General features: G+C 42.9%; 2 protein-coding genes across 11 annotated transcripts in view; one reads left to right on the top strand and one right to left on the bottom strand.

Annotated features, from left to right (window-relative positions):
* Positions 1 to 266: 266 nt before the first annotated feature.
* Positions 267 to 11334, bottom strand: BAG5 (BAG cochaperone 5). Of its 6 annotated transcripts, none has more exons than XM_033951604.1 (2): positions 11224 to 11334; positions 267 to 1912 (listed from the first exon to the last, which is right to left on the bottom strand). In XM_033951604.1, the coding sequence occupies exon 2, from the start codon at positions 1878 to 1880 to the stop codon at positions 525 to 527; it is 1356 nt and encodes a 451-aa protein (XP_033807495.1). In that variant the 5' UTR covers positions 1881 to 1912; positions 11224 to 11334; the 3' UTR covers positions 267 to 524. The 6 variants fall into 6 exon arrangements, with proteins under 6 accessions (XP_033807495.1, XP_033807496.1, XP_033807497.1 ...); XM_033951605.1 differs by lacking the exon at positions 11224 to 11334 and adding an exon at positions 7635 to 7773; XM_033951606.1 differs by lacking the exon at positions 11224 to 11334 and adding an exon at positions 7290 to 7509.
* Positions 7699 to 22996, top strand: part of LOC117363592 (cytochrome c oxidase assembly factor 8) — a 34356-nt gene continuing 19058 nt past the window's right edge. For 2 of the 5 annotated variants that reach the window (XM_033951610.1, XM_033951614.1), the window contains exons 1-4: positions 7772 to 7966; positions 11260 to 11316; positions 13755 to 13952; positions 18400 to 18463. In XM_033951610.1, the coding sequence (XP_033807501.1) occupies positions 7811 to 7966; positions 11260 to 11316; positions 13755 to 13952; positions 18400 to 18463 (475 nt within the window). In that variant the 5' untranslated portion in view covers positions 7772 to 7810. Of the gene's footprint in view, positions 7967 to 11259; positions 11317 to 13754; positions 13953 to 18399; positions 18464 to 22996 lie in introns of all 5 variants that reach the window. The other 3 variants (XM_033951611.1, XM_033951613.1, XM_033951612.1) reach the window with 3 other exon arrangements.

The following is a 22996-nucleotide window of genomic DNA, read 5'->3' as shown; positions in this document are numbered from 1 at the left end:
CGGCAGTGGATGGTCAGCAAGAGGCAGTGCTGCCACTCCTGTTTTAGGAGACCTGAAAGCATGGGGAGGAAGGCTGGTCACCAAATCGGTGAGGTCGATTTAAAAAAAAAAATTAATCGATTCACCCAACGTGAATTGGAGAATCGATTCAAATCAGAAATCGGGCAGCACTAATCCAGAGACATTCTACTACAAGTTCTCACTTATATATAAAACCCTGTATAAGTCTGTAAAATATGCAAAAGAACCCAACAAACATTTGAAAATTCATATAGACCTGGTTTACCATTACAAATGGACACTATTGAATGAAAGTTTTAATTTAAGTGATAAAAATAAAATTTGCTAATGTATGCAATGTTAAATAGGGCATTATAAAAATACTTTTGCAAACAAAAAAAATTCTCAGGTGACATACAAAATAAACATGCTATGGTTGAAATGTGCCACAAATCCTTACTCTATATATATACCTATACATCAAGTGAAAAAAAGGCAATATGAACTGCAGGACTGCCATTACTTTAGTATTCCCATTCGTCTGTTTTCATATCCAGATAGCTTAGGATGTTATTTGCAAACTTTACTGCCTGCTTTCTGGCAACTTTGGAGCATTCATCTCCTGCTACATCAACTGCATCGAGAGCTAGAAGTTGCTTTATGATGAGTTCTTCTAGTCTTTTATAGTTCTTATCAGTTCTATTTCCATCAAATGACAGTACTTCCCCCTGAAGCTCCGACAAGCTCCCAAGAACATTCCAAACTGCTTTATGTGATGGATGTTCAGTGTTAGTCTGGTCGACATAAGTTTGCCTTTTTATAAGAGCTTCCTTTAAGTCTATATATGTGATGGTTGCTTGCACATCTACTACTGCTCTCCTCCTGGCCTCCCTAATAAATGGATTCCTTCCTGGACTCACTTCATCTAACTGAGCAATTAGACCCTGTAATTCTGCCTTGAAGCCTAACTGTAAATCTGAAATTGTGTCTGCTTTCAGCAGGTCATTTTTCATTCCTGTTGCTGTTTTACGAATCTCTTCTATTTTCATAATGGACTGATTCTGGGCCAAATCAAAAGCAGCAGTTGTGGCTCCTTCTTCTTCTAAATCCAAATGTTTCAGTAAGCTGTTGATTTCTCCCACCACTTCCTTTCGGTAATTTCTTATTTCTGTATGTCCAGATACATCCAAAGAATCCAGATCCGCAATTAAGCCTGTAAGCACACAAGATAAATGCCTATAGGTCTCATTATTATTTACGCCAATGAGAAGTGTAATGAGACTTGCTCTGGCTTTGTTCACGTCACACATAACAGAGTTAATTTTAGAAACAGAAGGGTGTGTATCAGTGGAGAGTGGCAGAGGCAAAATTTGACGCTTCATGCAACTTTCCAGGATCTCCTGAATTGCAAGAACTTTGGTTAAAGTACGGTATCTTGCTTTTCGCAAAGATGTTTTACCCTCAGTTTTTACTTGAGTGAGTCTCAATATAATGCTTTCAATGCCGTCTTCAAAATCTTCAGTAATGCAGCTCCCTCCTCCATACAGAGGTGCAATCTCATCCCTCACAAGTTTTTGTGCTTCTTCAAAAATTTTTTGGATCTCCAGTCGGCAAGGATGGTTAGCATTCTGTTCCAAATCTTTAAGTAACCTCTCCACTTCCTGAGCAGCTCTGCTTCTAGTTTGCTGAATGGCACCTTTACCTTCTGTATCAACAGAGTCTATTTCAAATAGCTGTCTTGTCAGAGCCCCCTCTAGTTTCTTATATTCGGCATCTGCTAAAAGACCGCTAAAGGAAGCCACTTGCTGCCCAAGATCCTTCACTTTTTTCAGGATTTCTTGTAGCTTAGTGCTGGAAGGATGCTGGTTGCCCATATCCATAATCTTTTTTCATCCGTTATCTAAACACAGAGCTAAAAATAAGAAGACAGCATTTCTGTTATTGGTATACACTGAATTATTACAAACATCTCAATATATTCACAAAAAAACATCCATCTGAACTATACACACTAGACAATGACAGGCAATATAAACCTATAAGATATTATATAGAAAGGCCTTAACCATATATCAACCCTATAAATGTAAACAAAATAGATAGAGGGAAGATAATTTAATAAATATATAAAGTTAATCAAATCATCAAACTAGCACCATTCAAAACTAAAATAAGCCATAATAGCGTCTAATGTAATAAATTTAAATCAAAATATTATCATAAATGTTCAAAGTATAATTGAAATTAAGTCATAATCCTTATTAAATGTTTAAATATTTAAAGAAAACTGTGGTAGACATATCATAAATTATACAGACTTCAATCTTTGGAACCTCTTATGATGTATACCATTCCAAGTTCCTGTCTTGTATACTGTTATAATCATTTATGTCCACCACCTCCTACCAACAAAAAAATCTTTTAACTAATTAATTAGGCTTCATGCACATGCACTTTATGCAATTTAGATTTTTAAGTCCATAAATTCATTGTATTGTAATTTAATAGAATTTAAAATGAAATTACAATTTAGTTTTTTTCACACACATGCTGCTATTATTTAATATTTTTAAAAGTATTTAAGATTAGTGTTCATAACAATAGTAAATTTAATAAACTGAGTAACTATAATCATTAAATGTAATTAAAATAAATACAGTGGTGCCTCACACAACGAACTTAATTGGTTCCAGGAGCAAGTTTGTTATGCGAAAAGTTCGTTATGTGAAACGCGTTTTCCCATAACAATACATGTTAAAAAAAATAATTCGTTCTGTAGCATAAAATATGCTAAGATGACATAAAAAAAGATAAATTTTTGGTTATTATTTTTATTTAGATACATCTAAAAACATACATCTCCCTGTCCTTTTACTTCCACTATCTTCCTATCCCATCTCTATTCCCTTTTGTCCCTCTCCCCATGATCAATCATCTCACCACCTCTCTCTTCCCTCACCCTCAGGGTTCAAGATTGCTTCCACTCTTTTTCCTGTTGTTCTCTCTGCCTGTCATCCTATGATTTAGCATCCCTTCTGCCCTTGTCCAATATTTCCCCTTCTCTCCCTCCCTCTCATCCCCTGCTCCAACATACCGTATTTCGACTGCCCTTCCATCCCCAGGCCTGCCAACTTCCACTCATTTACTGCTTTCTCCCACCTCTGCTAAAGCCCGCATGCCCCCCCCCCCCGCAGTGATCGGCAACACCAGGCACCCCCCCTCAATCGGTGAAACAGGGCCCCCCCTCGATCGGCGAAACAGGGCCCCCCCTCGATCGGCGAAACAGGGCCGGCGACTGCTTTCTCCCGCTGCTGTTGAAGTCTGTAAACAACTTTAACACAAGCCATGGGGCTCTAACAGTGCGTATGCTGCCAACTGCTTCCTTCCTCCTTCCTCTCCCCTCATGATGTAACTTCCGATTTGGTTGATGGAGGAGGAGGAGGAGGGTAGCCGGTAGCGTCACGCACACTGCGCGGAAGGATGCAGCTCGGGCGACTTCGTTGTGTGAAACGAAGTCCGTTGTACGAATCAAGACAAGAAGTTCGTTGTGCGCAGCGTTCGCTGTGCGAGGCGTTCGTTATGCGAGGCACCACTGTAAATTAAAAGATTTTTTTGTTGGTAGGTGGTGGTGAACATAAATGATTATAACGATACTAGACTTATAGCCCGTTACATTAACGGGTGCTAGAATATGTGTGTGTGTGTCTGTCTTTATTTTTTTTTCTCTCTCCTTAGCCGTTTTCTGTATTTTTGTCTGTCTTTTTTTTTTTCCCTTGGCTGTTCACTACCACCCCTTGCCTGCTCCCCCTGTCCATTCCTCCTTCCTTTTACCTTCCCTGTGTCCTCCACCACCCCATCACTGCTCACCTTATCCAGCAGAAGCCCTTCTCCCTTTGTTTTACCTCCCCCTGTCCAGCATCACTCCTTCCTGCTCCCCCTGTCCAGCAGTAGGCCTGTCTTCATTTTTCTGCCCCCCCTGTCCATCAGCACCTCTTCCCCTGTCCATCAACCCCTTTTCTGCCCCTCCATTTCCGTGTGCTGCAGCATTTCCCTCCCACCCCACTTCCTGTGCAGTATTTTCCTCCCCCCCCCATACCTTCCTCCTTAACTCCATGCCCTACCATTCTCTCCCCTTCTGCTCCCTTTCCTCCTTCAACTTCATCGGGCAGCAGCAGCATTTATAATTAATTGCTGTTGCCGGCTTCAGGTCTTCCTCTCTGGCGGGTCCTGTCTACTTCATGAAAACATGAAGTAAGCTGGACCCGCCAGAGAGGAAGGCGTGAAGCCGGCAACAGCATCGAATTTTAAATGCTGCTGCTGCCCGAAGAAGTCAGGCCTTAAGCACAAAGCTTGGGGGTAGGGTTTTAAAAGGTATGTCGGCGGCGGTGGTGATGGTGGGGGGGGGGTGGGGGGTTGAAAAGCCATCGTTTAAAAACTTATTTTAAAATGCTGTCCGGGTTTGGCCGCCGACAGCCGCCATGGCCTGCAGCCGCCACGGTCAACATCCGACTGGGGCCACCGCAGTCGACATCTGCCTCGGGGGGGGGGGGGAGGGAGAGAGAGAGCTTCGGGCAGCCAGCAGCCGCTGTGGCCGACATCCGCCTCGGGCCGCCGACAGCTGCTACGACCGACATCCACCTCGGGGGGGAGGGAGAGAGAGAGAGCTTCGCGCGCATGCGCACTCCTACCTGCGGTGCCCTACAGCTCACAGAAAATGGGCACACGCAGGTGGGAGTGCGCATGTGCGGCCTAGTGTTTTATTATATTAGATACAAGACAGGAACTTGGAATGGTATACATCATAAGAGGTTCCATAATTTATGATATGTCCGTCACAGTTTTCTTTAAATATTTAAACACTCAATAAGGATTATGACTTAATTTCAATTATACTTTGAACATTTATGATAATATTTTGATTTAGATTTATTACATTAGACGCTATTATGGCTTTTATTTTAGTTTTGAATGGTGCTAGTTTGATGATTTGATTAACTTTATATATTTATTAAATTATCTTCCCTCTATCTATTTTGTTTGAGGCGATATAAACCTGGCAGGATATCTGATTATGCAATAGAGACGAATACTTTGAGGTTTTGAGACAAGGGATGTATTGTGCTATAACAGCCTATTGTTACTCAGATCAAAACAGCAAAGCATTTTATTAAAACAAATAAAACAAAAAAGTCAATGAGAGTTCCAAAACAAACATTTTATACTGCTGGAAAGTAACTTCCAATATTTGTCACAGATTTCTAGTCTGCTGATTCAAGACTTAAGAGTCAAACTGACTGTATACACAATGAACAATTGGCATACTTGGGACTTAGGGTTGGCCACTAACAGGATACTGGGCATGATGGACCTTCAGTCTGTCCCAGTATGGCAATTTTATGTTATTTTCAGTTTATTTTCAATTAATATTCACCCCAAGCCTATCAATTCACAATTTTTTTCCAAACTAGCAACAACTGCAAGAATTATATTTAATTGCAGAAAGAACCCTGAAAACATTACCAAATCCAGTTATTCCTTACCTTTTTCCCTTTAAAATGCAAAGTGTTTGAGTTGTGGAAAATGCATATTTAAAATTATTAATATTCCATAAAATAAAGCATTTGAAGAACATACGCATGTCACTGGAGTCAACATATGACAACCAAATTTGCATACACTTCCGAGATGCATGTGCAACTTAATTGGCTTAATAAGCTGTTAAACCATCAATAATTGGATGCCAACAACCGATAATATTAATTGGCACCAAATAGTATTAGTGCACATTTGGCTGTGCGCTATGACTCTGGGCACCTAAATCCCAAAGTATGCAGCTCAAATGGGGGCATAGCAATGTGTGAAACATGGGCAGGTCATGGGCATTCCATATAGTTGTACGCAGTGTTACAGAATATTATTTCCATGCCCAACATGAGCACCGGGGAGTTACAACAGTTCAGCAGGAGCATAATTCATAGCATTTTCCTCATTATTGATAGTGAGCCCACTGGAACAGATAGGGAAAATGCTTGAGTACCTGTCCTGTATGTAAACCTCTTTGAATGTGAAAAAGGCAGTATTCAAGACCCTTATCTTTTATACAATTTATTTTTAAATAAGTCCACAAAAAACAAACCAAAATGTTACACCATTAAAAGATAATTCACTTTCCTCTACTTTTATCATCTAATAATAAAGGGAAAAGTAATTCTAGAGTGAAGTGTTTCTATCCATGAATACGTCTAAATTACTAGAGCTACAAAAGAGAACAGCCAAGACAGAGAACTCCAAACCTGTAAAGTTCGGGAAAGAACCAGTAGTACTTGATTTCTTCTTCCTCAGTTATAAGCATGCATTTTCCCATTAAAACTGTTGTCAGCAAACAACAAAAAACGATGCAGAAAAATTATAGCTAGCACACTTTTTACAGGGTATCTGCATTTTGACTGGCAGGAATTACTCAGCTGATAGCGTCCTGCTCTATTAATCCTGCCTAACCCGCCGCCATGGACATTTTCTCTCTGCCCGTCCATACCCCCTCACAGCTGTTTTCCAGCAGCCAGTCAGTATTTGACTTCATAATCGCTGTGTCCCCGCTTTGAGGTATTAAAAGCGACAGCAAGCATTCACTCCTGCATACCTGCTTGTCTTGCACGGATCTTACTTGATCTTCCTCCCCCCTCCCCACCTTTTTTTGTTTAAGGCTACCGCAACATATTCAAAAGTCACACGACAGAGCAGGATTTTAGTTTGCAGAAAACTCCCACCTATGATTCAGTAAGCAGAACCAGGATGTTATGGTGGCCGATAGCGTTTTGATGGCGCTAAAGGACGTGTTCGAACAACTCAATGACGTTATAGACCTGCACAGAGAATCCCGTAAATCTGTCCGTTATCTTTTGCCCCCCCCCCCCCCTGCGCAGGCCAGTAAGATGGCAACTAACGAGTCCTCCCTCAGGTAATTCTCGGAAGTCAAGATAGGCGAGTTAAAACCAGGAACGAGAACTGACAATGCTGCGCTACCCTAGAGCCAACATCCAAATTCATAGTTGTGATTTTTGGAAGGGACAATCCCTACGTATTGTAGATCAAACCACCGCATCTCTGGCCAGCCCTCCCCCCACCCGAATATAAAACGGAAACACCTTTCTTGACAGGGCAATGAAGAGACGCCCTGCCACCGCAATGTGACGTAACCCACGAGCCCTTCCAGGCCTCGCGGGTCCACCCGCCACGGTTCTTCTAAATAAAAAATTTAAGCCGCTGCTGGTAACGAGGTTTCCCCGTACCGATTTTACCTGGGCCCAGCCAGGTACCACTCCACCGGACCCCCCTCCTACCTGTACAGCTCCAGCAGAAGAAATGCAGCCTGATACCCAGAATGAAAAGGAGGGCGAAGGGGGTGGAACCAAAATGTTTCTGAAGAGCGGAGTTACAGACTCGCCCTCTCGCTCCCCTACGCTTCCCACTGATTCCGGCCGCGGCGCACGCGCGACAGACCCGCAGCCAATCGGAGAGAGCAAGAACGGCAGTTCTAATTACGGCTCGCGGGGAAGGCGCTGGAACTGAACCCCGCCCCCACCCCCCCCCAAAAAAAAAAAATCCCCACAACAAAACAAACCCCATAAGCTTACGCTCAAGAGCCGCGAACGGAGTTTGGTTGTGGATTGCCGTAGTTTCTCTGACGTGCTACCGACGCGCGACGCGTGGACGCGACTGTTATTGTAGGCCTTCCAGGAGTGGCGTCTTTAGCTCCGATGTTCTCGGCGGATGGGAAAGTACTGTATTTCCTTCGGTTCCCAGTTGCGTGATGTTGGCTAGGGCAACATGTGGTGCAGCGTGGGAAAGGATCCGGGTTCGGTTCTTAGTCAGTGGTTCCTGCAGTAGAAAATACTCTAGGGTAGCATGGAGTCCTAATGAGTCGGAGCCGAGGAGAAGAGTAGCTACAGGATCAAAGGTGAAATTGGTTGGTTTGTGTTTTTTTAATTTATGAAATATCCAAAATTAAAAGATTATAAAGAGAAAACAAAATAAAAAAAACCTACAAGAGTACATAACATTATATAAAGAAGCAATCTATGGTAACCTTTAATCGTAAGGGGCAACAGAAAAAGAAATAAAACATCACAAATTGCTTGGATTTCATACTTTAGTTTGCCTTCTTTGGTGCAGCCCCTCTACTCTGGTGGGAGGGAGGTGTGGTTGTCAATTTCGGCAGGCACAGGAGGCAGAAGGAATGCCTCCTATCCCACTCACCGCAAGGCTTCTGAGGGGGGGGGGGGTGCGTACGAGTTTGGGTTTTTTTTTAATTAGACTGGGCCGGGAGAAGGGGGGGGATCCCGCATATCCCAGCCCACAACTGTACCGCCGGGAGTGCGGGGGACAGGGTGCAGAGCCTGGCGGGGCAGTTGAATATTAAGCCCCCATCTTATATTTGAGTCAACCATTTTCCTCCTTTTTTGGGGGGATCTGAACTTACATTCGAGTACTGTATATACTTTGAGCTCCAAGAACAGAGACGGGACTTTGTCCTATCTGGTTTACAGAGGCCATTATTTCCTGCCAGTAGCACAAACTCCTATCATTTCTTTCCAACCTGTCTCTCTGCTGCTTTATTCCATCTGCTTCTATAGTAGTGTATGTATGACATATGGTGATGGTTCTTCTTATAGTATTTTTAGTGTGTCAGAGTTGTGGTCATGTAACTGAAATTCTTTAATATTTTTTTGTATAATCTTTACTATTAGTGTGTATGAGTATAATATAACTAGAAGAAAAGTTTTCTGACTGCACAGTGTGTGTATGTGTGTGTGTATCATCTTTGGGTTCTGTGCCTGAGATAGGTGTGTAGGATGCCAGACTACTCCAAGGGCCTTCTTTTGTGGGTGTTGGGTGGTTTGAGTGCTCACATTTATCATGGTTTGGATTTGGTATCAAAAACAGACCAAAATCTGGGTATGAACCAAAAATGCCTGGGAATAATAGCTAAAATAGAAACTTTTTCTCCTCCCCAGGCCTACTTTAAGAAGCCCTAGTGGGCTAGTGGCCTCTGCAGTAATAGGAACAACCCCACTTGTTCCTGTCCCATGCTCTGCTCTATTGCAGTGGCTGCTGAGATTGCCACAGGAAGTCCTGCTAGCCATTTTGTGATTGGAGCCAGCACAGGCAGGATTTGCCCACTAATGGAACCCAACTCGACGAACAAAAGCAAAAATTGCAGGGATGGTGTACAAGACGCCAAGTCTTTAATGAACAAATGTAAATATAAAAACAATCATAAACAGTTTGTATCCTAAAAGGGGTCCCAGTTCATCAACCCCTCTTGGGATACAAACTGTTTGACTTGTTTTATATTTACATTTGTTCATTAAATACTTGGCATCTTGTATACCATCCCTGCAGTTTTTGTTTTTCTATTCAGTGGAACCCAGCATAGAGATGTTTCCCAGCATCCAATGCTCATACGTGTACCATCCTGCCCGTCATAGTCACGGAGTATAACTTAAAAGCTAATAGAATACAACTCCTAGGGGAAGTAGGTAGGAATGTGAGGATATGTGTCTTACTGTCCTCAGAAAATACCCGTTACAGGTGTGTAACTTTGCTTTCTCCAAGGACAGCAGCATATTCTCACATATAGGATTCTCTAGCTAGCAGGCTGTCTGGAAAAAAAAAATATACATCTCACCTATTGTAGGCCAACAAATTAATTTTTCTGTAAACATTGTATTACTTATTTTTGAACAACCTTGAACAAAAACAAAATGGGCCGGGGGTGGTGGAGGGAGTTAGTTTCTAGACTCAAACATTAAGGGGAGAATTGCTGCCTTAGCATCCTGAGATTATGATATTGAATCACAGTGCTGCTCCTTGTGACTCTGGGCAACTCACTTAATCCTCCAATGCCCTGAGTACAAAATAAAGTACCTGTATGCTATATATGTAAACCACTTTGAATGTATAACCACAAAAAGGCAGTATACAAATCCCATTCCCTTGTCATGTCAAAAACCTTGTTCTAAGCAGTAGTGAGATGTGAATATTTGAATGGTTAAACATATTGCAGCTGTCTTCTATAGAAGCTGATCTTAGTGAGCTACCAATGCAGCCATGGCTCTGACATTATGAGCTATAATATGACCCTCCAGTGAAAGCAGTTTGTTGTCCAGTTGGATAAGTATATTTACCAGTGGTTGACCCCTGTGACTAGGTAAGACCTGGACTGGATTAGCCCAAGTCCTGACCTGGGTTATCCAAGCCTCAGCTGAGCAAAGCTTGGAGGGTAGAAGGGTGTCTGCATTAAATAAAGAATGTCCAGCAAGGGTGTGTAGTGTGAATTATTATTTCTTTATTTTATGGCTTATACTTTGGTGAAACAAAAACACAAAACTTGCCCTGGTAGCTAAACAGCCTGTTAGCCCAGCCAGGTTTCAACAACTGTACAGTTCTACAATCAGAGCATGCTTGCAGCAAACTTTCTGTATCACAGTCCTGGAACCAGGTACTCTGCCCAGTTCCCTCACAGTATTCTTGTGCTTTATACAATGTCAGAAGCAGTGCTTCCCACTCTTTTGTTCTACTAATTTAAATGTCAAACGAAAAAAAACTATATGACAACCTAATAGCCACCAAAGCAGCTAAACTGGACAGACAAATCACCATTCTGCTGTCCTTGACCACAGACTACAAAACCTTCAAGAAAGAAACGAAAACCCTACTGTTCAAAAAATACATAAAACCTATTTAACACGACCAGTTCCTACCCAAACCCCACCAACCCATTCTATACCCTTAACATACTCAAATATGCTTCTAATTACCCATCATTTATCACCTCAAGATCTCAACAACTCTTTGGCAATTCTTATGCAACTCTTATGACATCTCTTATGCCATGTCACAATTTCTTGTAACTTTCGACATCTCTTATGCTATGTCACAATTCATGTAACCTTCGGAAAACTCCTATGTAATCCGCCTTGAACCACAAGGTATTGGCAGAATAGAAATCACCAATGTAATGTAACAGGGTTGGTGAGGCAATTCCACTTTATCCAAAACAGCATTACTTTCCCCAAAACAGCATTACTTTCCCCAAACTTTACTCCATAAGCATGTTTTCAGACAAATAGGATTCTACAGGTTACATTTCATAATCACTTGTATACATTTTTTCTGGCATTTCTACATCAAAAACGGTTTTACCGTCAGAAGATTGCTTACAAGATTCAGTCCTGAGATTTTCTCCGTTTCCTGTAGGAAATTCTGGCTTCTGTCCCCTGGATTGCACTGGTCTACCTCTTTCCATGGATTCAGGTAGGCTGAAGATTGTTGGTTGCCTCTCTGGCCTAGAGACCACACCCTTTTCTCTAGCCCTGTGCTGATTGTCTCTAGGAACACCTGTGGTTCTCTAGTGATTTGCTAATGAGCCTGGATAGCTTCCCTGCTGACTAGCCCTGTCCCCAGCAGAGCTGATTGCAGGAGCTAATCCCTTTGTGGGTTTTGGTATCACCGGCCTGGTGCCTGCTGGTACTTGTAGTTCTTTGCCTTTAGCATTCCCTACACTAGAACTAGGCAAGTATAATTGGGTCAGTTTTGGGTTGCCTTTCACTGGTGATAAATTCTGCAGGGCAGTTTCCCTAACCTGCCTGCTTCTAGGAGCAGGGTTTCTTCCAGCATGGCAGGGCTCTCCATGTCACTCCCCATCCTGTCACTCCATCCAGCTTTTGGTTTCTTTTGACTTGTCTGTGGGCTTTAGACCACTCCAGATAGAAGGCCAAGGCTCTCCTGAAGTCCAGAGTTTGCAGTGCGCTTTCAGTGGGATGGGCGTGGGGTTTTAGGAGAAAATGTCGGCAGAACAATTACCTAGTTAAGATGAAACTACAACACTACCTTAGAAAGGAATTTAGGATACCACATTACCTAGAAAAACTACATACATTCCTCTGCACAGAAATCTTATGCTCGACTGGACATGATTTGGTGCAGTGGGAATGTATTTGAGAAGGTGAGGAACTCAGAAGTGAGACAAATTTTGTTCTCAGATCATGTGCCAGTTTGAGTTGATTTAATGGAACTTGGAGGGGAGGGGGGAAGTAAAGGAAGAAGTTTTTAGTGGCTTAATGATAATTTATTACAAGATCCAGCAATTGATAAAGGAGGCTGGGGACACAATAGATAAATTTATGTTTGGAAAAATGATACTGGAGAAGTAAGGGATGCATTGTTGTGGTATGCATTAAAGGTTGCAGTGCAGGGAGTTTTGGTAAAGTAGGGGAGCAAGGAAGAAACAACAAAAGGAGCTATGAGCATTGACATTAAGGGAACAGCAGCATAAAATGAAATTGTCTATAGAGATGAAAGGGAGTTGGAGAAGATTGGGGAAGAGGGGGGAACTAAGGGAAATACAAGTAGAGGAGGTAGAATATAAAAAGCAACTCTTTAAATGACACCTTTTTGAATTTAGTAACAAAACTGGGAGATTATTGGCCAGGAAATTAAAGGAAAGAAGAGGGCTACAAGCTATTAAAAAAAAACCCTTAAGGGCTGGGTGGATAAATTAGTATACATAAATAAGGAGAGTAGAGAGCAATTTGCTGGCTTTATAGTAGGGGGGGAGCAGAGACCAGACAGGTTCTTCTATACCGCAAGTTTCAACAAGATTTTTAATCGGTGGACGCAAACAGTGAGCTGCAGGACTGAAGAAGAGAAGAGATGAATCTTTAGCAGTTTCCTAAAGTTAGAAATGTGGCTGGTTGACGCAATGTTGTGGAAGGCCGTTCCAAATTTTGGGGCCTTGGTAGGCGAAAGTGGATTCGTGTACCTTCCTTTAGCATACGTCTGTGTGTGAGGGGAAGGCTATCTTAAATCGTTACATCAATCTCGAGTTGAAGGAGAGTGTAACTATGATGTCAGAGATTAGTCCTGTGGATACAAGTGATTTGATTTTTCACTCCGTCAAAAATTATAAAGACTAGGGGACACTCGATGAAGTTACAGGGAAATACTTTTAAAACCAATAGGAGGACATTTTTTTTCACCATTAAAGTCTCATTAAAAATTAAGGGCTTCTTTTACAAAGGTGTGTTAGGGCTTTAATACGCAGAATAGTGCACACTGAATTGCCCCACGCGCTAGACCTTAACGCCAGCATTGAGCTGGCATTAATTCTAGAAGCATAGCGTGGGTTTAGCATGCATTAAAATCTTGCATGCGCTAAAAACGCTATAACACCTTAGTAAAAGGAGCCCTAAGAGTTCTGCATGAAACTCAAAGAAACGCCTATTGACACCTAACTTAAGGTGCCTATCGGCTCCTAACTACACCTACCTGAAAAGAAAGCGTAGTTAGGGGTGGAGAATAGGTAAGATAAGACTTAGGCACTAGCAAATTAGGCCAGGAAAGCCCTGGCCTAATATACTGATGCCTAAGTCAAGTTATACACCAATAGACGTAATTCTATGAACTGCGCTATGTAGCACCTAAGAGTTAGCACCACTAAGCGCCATTTATAGAATCAGGCTCTGAGACTAGTCCTCTTAAGTCTGTTGTATGGTATTGATGCCATAGTCATCTTCATAATGAAATACTAGTTTATCTGCAGTAAGTGATTAATAAGCCAGTTTGTACTTTAAATATGCTGTGGCAATCTGAGAGAAAAAAAAAAGCTTGGTATGAAATGTGCTTTTAAATTTAATTTTTCATGACTTTTTATGCATTTTATTTCTAATATACCCTATCATTCATTCTTTAAGACTTTAGATTTCTGTCCTCCAGCACATTCATCCTATGACTGGATTGGTCCCCCAGATAAATATTCAAACCTACGTCCAATCAAATTTTATATTTGTGAACGTGAATCATGTTTGGAACAAAAACTAAGGACACTAAGACAAGAAACTCAAGATTGGAACCAAAAATTTTGGGCAAATCAAAATATAGCATTCCATAAGGTAGGTATCAAAGCAAGGTTTTCAGTTGTCTAAACAAAGTATTCTGCTACTTGATGGCTTGGGTTATGTTCATAGATAGCAATATTTACTTTTAGTTATAATAGCATAGGACAAGCACTTTTGACGAGTCTTGTAGATCAGTGTTTCCCAACCCTGTCCTGGAGGACCACCAGCCAGTCGGGTTTCTGGGATAACCCTAATGAATGTGCATGAGAGAGATTTGCATATAATGGAGGTGACAAGCATGCAAATCTGCTTCATGCATATTCATTAGGGCTATCCTGAAAACCTGACTGATGGTCCTCTAGGACAGGGATGGGAGCCACTGTTGTAGATTATTGGGTTTTCTGAAATAGAATTAAGATCTATTTATTCTGGAAATATGTACGCTCCTGGAAACTGTTCGAGTAGATGGGGTGTGTTCAAATTGTTATAATCCTTGGATATGTCCAGTTTTCTTATGTTTTGTAATCCGCTTTGAACTGAAAGGCTTTGGCAGACTATAAATTCATAAATGTAATGTTTGACTCTTGAAGACCTTTCACAAAATATAGAATAGGTTTAGGTAAATCTTCTAGAATAGCTAATTAAACTAATGACTTAGGGCTGAATTCTCTAAATGGCGCCAATTTTGTATCGGTCACGCAACGGTGCCGTTTAGAGAATTGCTACCACATCAAAAATAGGTACTGGAAAAGTAGGCCAGGGTTTTAGAGGCCTACATTTCCAGCACCTACTTTCAATGAGAATCGTGTTATAGAGGTCCATACTAGCGCCTACATCAACTTCCGACATAAACCACGCCTATTTTAGACATAGGCGCCTCTATGGATGGGAGTTGGCCGCCATCGTTTGTAGGTGCTTGATTTTTTAAAATTAGATTTTAATTGGTTTTAAATGATGCGGTCAATTACCAATTAAGCCACTTAAGTTAGGTGGTGGTAGAGCGCCTACTGCCACCTAACTTTCAGCACTGTTTTGAGAATTTGGGTCTTAGTGTGTCATTTTAGAAAGCTTGTCTGATTCAACTATCTTCTTGTGTTCTGCATTATCTAATCTAATCTAAACCTTAAGTTTATATACCGCATCATCTCCATGAGTATGGAGCTCAACACGGTTTACAAAAATTTTGTTTAAATCCCATGTAAGGGCTTACCTCTACCTTCACTTCATGTTAAGATGATGTCTCTTAGGGACAGATTCTCTAATATCACCGGTAAAATCCAATGGGTTGCTCTAGTTGCCATATATCTAATGATTAAAAAAGATGAGATATTCTCAAAGAACCGTACATGCAACTGAGGTTCACGGAGGGTCACCAAATTTAAATGAGATTGGTCGCTGATGATAGTAATCGGCACATGCACAGAATAGTCCACAGAAAGAGGCATAGGTGGATAGGAGGGATGAAGAACTACCAGCAAACGCTACATCATTATGTCAGTCATAGCCATGCCAGTGCTATTGGATGGAAAGGGACATTATCCTGTGTCATTCATTAGTGTCTATCTCAATCTCAGTCCTTCTATACCAGCATTTTTCAACGCAAGGCTTAAGGGTCAGTGGTTGTGCCCATTCATACTCTGATTCTTCCCTCTTTCCTTAAAGAATGACATGGGGACAGTTTCTCCCTCCTTCTGCCAGGGCCCTGCCGCGAACCCACGAATCACCTCCCATACCTTTATATTGAAGATTGGAAGGAGGGATGCTAATTTCTAAACTAAACCTTAAGTTTATATACCGCATCATCTCCATGAATATAGAGCTCGGTACGGTTTACAAGAGCTTAATAAAGGAAAGTATAACACATTGAGTTTGGAGGTAGTGTAAAGGGGGGAGGAGAGCATTACGTTTTTGTGAATAGACTAGTTTTCAGGTGCTTGCGGAATAGTTGGAAGGAAACCTGATTCCACAGTGGAGTAGTAAAGTTATTCCAAAGCCCTGAGATTCTGAAGAAGAGAGATTGTCCCAATTTTCCCGCATGGAGGATGCCTTTTAGTGAGGGGAAGGATAGTTTAAGTTTTGGGTGGGCCTGGTGTTGTTGGGATTCGGGGAGTTCCAAGATAGAGGGATTAGGGGAGGGAGGATGCCGTGTAGGATTTTAAAAGCTAGACAGGAACATTTAAAAGTGAACCCTGGCGATTATTGGGAGCCAGTGGAGTTTGGACAAAAGTGGGGAAACATGGTCAAATTTACGTTTAGCGAAGATCAACTTGGCCACAGTGTTCAGAATTAGTTGAAGTCTTTGAAGACTCTTTTTAGTTAGACTTAGGTAGATGGAATTACAGTAATCTAGTTTGGAAAGGATGATGGATTGAACAAGGACGGCAAAATGTTGTTGGCGGAAGCAGGATCTCACTTTCCTCAGCATGTGGAGGCTGAAAAAGCATGATTTTTACCAGGGAGTTGAGATGGTCGTTGAAGGACAGAGAAGAGTCGATGATGATGCCTAGAACTTTGCTTGAGAACTCAAGCTGCAGCGTGGCACCAGAGGGTAGTGCGAAGAGGGTGGGCAGCTGTTCTAATTTTGGACCGAGCCAGAGAAGTTTCGTTTTGGACTCGTTCAGTTTCATTTGAACAGAGAGGGACCAGGAATGGAGTTTCGTTATGCCGCTGTTATGTTCTCAGAGAGGTTGGTAAGGTTCGAGCCTGTCTCGAGAAGGACAAGGATGTCGTCAGCATAAGTATAGATTGTTTCAAAGGAAGATAGCTGGAAGATTTTCAGGGAAGACATGTAGATATTAAAGAGAATAGGAGATAGGGGTGATCCCTGCGGGACTCCACAAGTCGGTTTCCAAGGAGCGGACATGGTGCCATTTGTGTTGATAGTGTAGCAGCGGGAGCGTAAGAAGTTCGAGAACCACTCTAAGACTGGAGTTGATGCCTATCTCCGAAAGTTGATAAATTAGAATATCGTGGTGGACGACATCAAAAGCTGCAGAGAGATCGAATTGTAATAGGACAGCAAACTTATTGCAAGAGTATAATTGTTGCACCTTTGAAATTAAGGAGTCCAGGAGGGATTCAGTGCTGAAGTTGGGTCTGAAGCCGTATTGGTAAGGTAAGAGAATGGAGAATATCTCTAGGTAGGAAGAGAGTTGAGTGGAAATGATAACCTCTAGCATTTTATTCAGGAGAGAGATGTTTGCTATCGGACAGTAGTTAGATGGAGAGAAAGGGTCAAGATCAGCTTTTTTCAGTAATGGGGACAAGGCAATATGTCCCATTTCTGCGGAGAACAGGCCCGATAGTAAAGCAGAGTTTATAAGTCTGGTGAGGGATGAGATGGCCTCCTGGCAGGCCTGCTTCTTCAAAATGGCGGGACTTCCCCCTGGAATGCACTGGGAGGAGCCTAAGACTTTGATTGGCCCAGGAACCTAAGGCCTCTTCTTTAGGAGGGGCCTTAGGTATTTGAACCAATCAGAGTCTTAGGCCCTTCCCAGTGTATCCCAAAATGCACTGGAAAGGGGCCTAAGGCCCTGGTTGGCCCAGGTGCATAAGACCTCTTCTGTAGGAGGGGTCTTAGGTTCCTAGGCCAATTAGAGGCCCCTCCCAATGCATCCAGGATACACCAGGAAGAATAAGGCCCGCCATTTTGAAGAGGCAGGTCTGCCAGCAAGAGGGTGTTTGCATTGCTCCCGCCGATCTTCAGTTTAGCGGTTCATGGGAGGGTTTGCATGGGGATTTGGGGGTTCACAGCCTGGCCCTGGTGTTAAGAGGGAGTGGGCATCCTTCCTGCCAATTTTCAATTTAAAGATGGAGAGGTGGAGGGGGGCCTGGTGGCCGAGACAGGAAGGAGTGGACTTCTCTCCTGGCAATTTTTTTTTTAATGTTTGAGGGTCAGGGAGGGAAGGGGGGTGTTCCTATCATGACTTTTTATTTTTTTGCAATTGTTTATTTATGACAAAAAACATCACAGCTAATGGGCACATGCACATCTCGCCATAAAAAAACTACTCTTCTTGCCCCAAACAGCTGAACAGCAGGAGGCTGCTTCAGGGCTTCCCCTGCCGGCTCTGTGCAAGTGTTAATTGTTTTCTCCAATGACTGATTATGGCAGAATGTATAATTTTATTGGCTGAATGGATCATCTTTCTGCTCTTATTGGAGTTGTCTGTTCATTAGGGATCCAATTTAATTGGGGTCTTTCCCAAACCTAATCACATAAAGTTGAGGAGATGTTACATCCCAGCATCAGGGCTTTGTTCAAACCTTGTTCATAACCTTATATCTGGACTTTATTCACCAGAAGAGGCTACAGGGACTGATTCTATCTTGGTTTCTTAGAAATTTTAAATTGTGCTGTAAGTTTTTAGATACATTGATAGATGATGATCAGAACATTGTTTCTGTTTCCCACTGGCTGATATGAGAGCTGTGGTCACTGGGCATATTCAGATTGTTATCTGAAAACTATGTAAATTAATTTTCAATATTTTTTCCTAAGGAAAAAGAAGAATTCATTCTTTCAAGGTTAAAAGCTAGCGGCCTGAAAGAAAGAGATGAAGATGGTATGTATAACTTATGTTTGTATGCTATTTAATATGCAGATTTCACAGGTAATATGATTTTGTAAACTTTATTTTTCAGTACAACCAATGTGCATTATAAACCAGAAATTAAGACGATGTTTAAGACATGTCCTTCCCAAACATAGATAAATCTATAAATTCTACCATACCACCCTCCCAACTCCTTTTTTTTTAAATATATTTTTATTAATTTAACATATAATTAGAAAGTTACATCATTTGTTCAAGAAACACAGTGCATACTTTTTACATCAATTATGCTTTACAAAAAATAGAAAAAGAAAAGAAAGCATGAAATCAGTGAAATGCAAGATCTTCCTTAGACCACTATTAAAGGAGGAGAGGAGAAAAAGAAAAAGAAGATATTCTACTAAGGGGTCCTTTTACTAAGACGCGCTAGCCGTTTTAGCGCGCACTAAATTCTAGCGCATACATAGACTATAATGGATGCGTTAGTGTTTGGTGTGCACTAAAACAGCTAGAGTGCCTTAGTAAAAGGACCCCTAAGTATCATTAAAAAGGAAAAAAGCTTAAATAGAACATCTCAGCTTAATTCCAATAATTGGACTTCATGTACCGCTAATAGTTAACTTCTTAAGATCTAAAAGGGACGTAAGATGTTCAGAAATGGAAATTTTTTTGCTCAATTAAAACCGGAGAATATTTGACGGCTCTAAATCGAAAGAAAGCATATTTTTACATTCCAACTTTGCAGCCTCATCAGAAATTCCTGTGACTTGCCATCCTGGGAAAAAAAACATTTTAAATTCTGGGTTATGCTATTCGACTTGGCAGCTGCACCCAGAACCTTTTCCAGGTAATGGTGTATTAGCAGGGTATCTGGGCCCGTCCTTATCTGAATGATTTGCTGATCAGAGCATCCTCCTACCAGGACAGTGAAAGGGCAACCACCACAGAGATGAGTCTTCTACAATATTTAGACTGGGTGATAAACTTTGGAAAGAGCAAGATGATTCCCTCCCAGACTCTGGAGTACCTTGGGGTGATTTTTTTGGATGCAAGACAGGGAAAGTCTTTCTTTTAAAGCACCACCAATTGAAGCTTCAGCACCAGATTCAACATCTCCTTCAACAGCACAGCCCCTGGACTTGGGACTCTGCTCATGTTCTTGAATCTATGAATGCAATCTCAGAGGTGGTCCTCTGGGAGAAAGCATATGTGCACCTGCTTCAGAACTCTATTCTCAGTTGCTTGTCCCCAGTTTCTCAGAATCATGATTGGGGTTTGCTGTGTATCTTTCCAGTGAAGAGTAGCATGACCTGGTGGCTCTGTCCAAATAATCTTCTCAAAGGCATCCACTTACCAATTGTGGTATAATATAGAGAATGACACGGGGAAAAAATCTGTCCCCGTCACTGCACCGTCCCCGGCCCACCATCCTCTGCACCGCCCCGTCACCGTCGTTCCCTTCACCGCCCCGTCACCGTCACTGCCATCCCTTTCACCGCCCCGTCACCGCCACTGTCATCCCATTCACCGCCCCGTCACCGTCCCCATCTAGCACCCATCTTCTTCCCTCTGCTCCCCCATAGTCTGGCATCTGTCTTCTTCCCTTCCAGCGTCTTCTCCCCACTCTGCCTTCCACATTTCCTTTCAGGGTCTGTTCCTCTCTACCCTCTTTCAATGTCTGTTCTATTCCTTTCCACCACCACCCTTCCCTCCCTCCTTTACCATCTGTTCCTTTCTACCACCCTTCTTTCATATCTTCTATCAGTCCCCCCACCATCACTAGCAGTCTCTCTTCTCCCTTACCATGAGCAAATAGAACTTCTGAAAATTGTATTGCTGAGACATTATTTCTAGTACGCCTTTTTTTCCAGATGGATAATGACATCAATTTTATAATTCTTACTGTCTGCTCTGATTTCATTCACAATTTGGTTTGTGTTTTGTACCTGAGGATTCCATGAGGCATTTAACCTTTTCCTGTCTCTTCTGTGATTTCAAGTTGATTCCTTCAATAATGGAGTCTCAAGGCAGTAGCAGTTTTCTATTTTGGGCTCTTTTGACATTGTTTAAGGGATTTCTTGTACATTTGGTGCTGGTCTTCTTTGATGAGGTCACTTCAGAATCTATTTCCAAGGAAGAGAAACTTTTTCCCTTTCACCCCCTCCTTCCTTGTGTGAGCCAGAACACGCGGTCCCCGCAAGCAAGTAATTTTATATCATTTTCATTCTATTCATTCATAGAAATTAAAGTCTAGATAATGCCAGTCACATAACAAACCATGATTTTATAAAAATAATTCCCTGCACAGTCAAGCCTGCAAGGATTACTAGATGTCTTTCAGCAGCTCCCCTCCCTCCCTCCCCCTTACCTTTGTGGCCAAGTCAAAATGATCTACCAACAATAAAATTTTAAAACACAAAGCACGCTGTACGCAGAGAAAATGTTAATTATCATTTATATTCCGCGGGTTTTCAAAGAGGTCAAGGCAGATGACTTTATGCAATGTCACCTCAGTAACAACTATACAAAAATAGACAAATATTCCCCCTTCCTTTTTACTAAACTGCGATAGCGGTTTTTAGCGCAGGGAGCTGCGCTGAATGCCCCACGCTGCTCTCGATGCTCATAGGCTCCCTGCGCTAAAAACCGCTATTGCGTTTTAGTAAAAGGGGGCCATAGTGCAAAATATAGACAGCAGATATAAATTCTCAAAACGGACACATTTTGATCACTAAGTTGAAAATAAAATCATTTTTCCTACCTTTTTGTCTGGTGATTTCATGAGTCTCTGGTCCTTCTGGTCCTTCTTCTTTCTTCTCCTGCCCCCCCCCCTCTTTCTTTCTCTCTCCCCCTGGCTCCCCTCTTTATTTCTGCCTTTCTTTCTCTCTCCCCCTGGCCCCCCTCTTTATTTCTGCCTTTCTTTCTCTCTCCCCCTGGCCTCCCTCTTTATTTCTCTCTCCCCCTGGCCCTCCTCTTTCTTTCTGCCTTTCTTTCTCTCCCCCTTGACCCCCTCTTTATTTCTGCCTTTCTTTCTCTCTTCCCTTGGCCTCCCTCTTTATTTCTCTCTCCCCCTGGCCCTCCTCTTTCTTTCTGTCTTTCTTTCTCTCCCTCTTGACCCCCTCTTTATTTCTGCCTTTCTTTCTCTCTCCCCTTGGTCCCCCTCTTTCTTTCTGCCTTTCTTTCTCTCTCCCCCTGACCCCTCTTTATTTCTGCCTTTCTTTCTCTCTCCCCCTGCCCCCCTCTTTATTTTTTCCTTTCTTTCTCTCTCCCCCTAGCCCCCACAAAGCCATCGTGCCAATTTCTCCACTTCCACGATTCTTTCCCTAACCTCACCCCCAAGCCAGCAACCGATTTCTCCCTGCTCCTTCCCCGATGTCCTGAACTTCATCGGGCAGCAGCAGCATTCACAATTCACTGCTGTTGCCCGCTTCAGGCCTTCCTCACTGTCGGGTCCTGTCTTCATGAAAACAGGAAGTAGGCAGGACCCGGCAGAGAACAAGGCCTGAAGCCGGCAACAGCAGCAAATTGTAAACGCTGCTGCTGCCCGAAGAAGATAATGGAGCACCGAGGCAGACCGCTTCTCCCCCCTCCCAGCCGAACCCCCGCTGACCCTCCTATCTTCCCCCCCCCCAGTGAACCTTTCCGACCCTCCCAGCGAGAGCAGCAAACCTCCTTCACGGCTTTCTCCTCCCTCTGCTGCGTCACTGATGACGTCATCAGTGATGCGGCAGAGGGAGGAGAAAGCCGACGCTACTGGAGGGAGGTTTGCTGCTTTCGCTGGGAGGGTCTGAAAGGTTCACTTGGGGGGCGAGAGATAGGAGGGTCAGCGGGGGTTCGGCTGGGAGGGGGGAGAAGCGGTCTGCCTCGGTGCTTCAAGGCCTGGCGCCATTACCTTTTTTGCCCCCCCCCCCCCGCCCCCCTTGGTACGCTACTGCTCTCCAGCTCTGTAGTTTGCCGGTTTTCTTTTTCGGCGACCGGCACGCTTTCAAAGAGCCGCGCATGCGCGGCTGCTTAAAGTTCAATTTTCTGCTCTGCTGCAACTTCCTGTTTCCGGTTGGGTCAGAGCAGAAGATTGAATACTGAGCAGCCGCGCGTGCGCGGCTCTTTTGAAAGCGTTCCGGTCGCCGAAAAAAAAAGCCGGCAAACTAAGGTGAGGTGGAGAGAGGAAGCTGGTTAAACGATCGAGCCGACGTGTGGGTGGGCAGGTGGGGGCTGCGGGGACCGCACGATCCTTTATGCCTCACTGCGGTGAAAAGACCATTCACCGCTCCACGGGGCGGTGATGGCCTTGTCCCCGTCCCCGCAGAGGCTGCTAATTTTCATTCCCCGTTTTTGGCGGGTTACCCGTGGCTAAACGCAGTAGCCGCGGGTAAACCGCCACCGTGTCATTCTCTAGTATAATACTCTCATTTTTTAAAATTCTTTTTAAAATACTAATGTCTTTATATAAATAATAAACCCTCCTCCCCCCTTCCCTCCCTCCCTCCCTGATATTAATTTTCCAAATAACTCTCCAATACCCTCCCACCCCCCTTCTACTAT

Source organism: Geotrypetes seraphini, chromosome 7 (genome assembly GCF_902459505.1).
Source record: "Geotrypetes seraphini chromosome 7, aGeoSer1.1, whole genome shotgun sequence".
In the NCBI taxonomy this organism is placed as follows: domain Eukaryota; kingdom Metazoa; phylum Chordata; class Amphibia; order Gymnophiona; family Dermophiidae; genus Geotrypetes; species Geotrypetes seraphini.
Note: the sequence above shows the minus strand (reverse complement) of the source record. Positions and strands in the feature narration are given on the sequence as shown.

Bases quoted from the DNA above. Each gene is read 5' to 3' on its own strand.
- BAG5 (XM_033951604.1), bottom strand. From the start codon at position 1,880: ATGGATATGGGCAACCAGCATCCTTCCAGCACTAAGCTACAAGAAATC.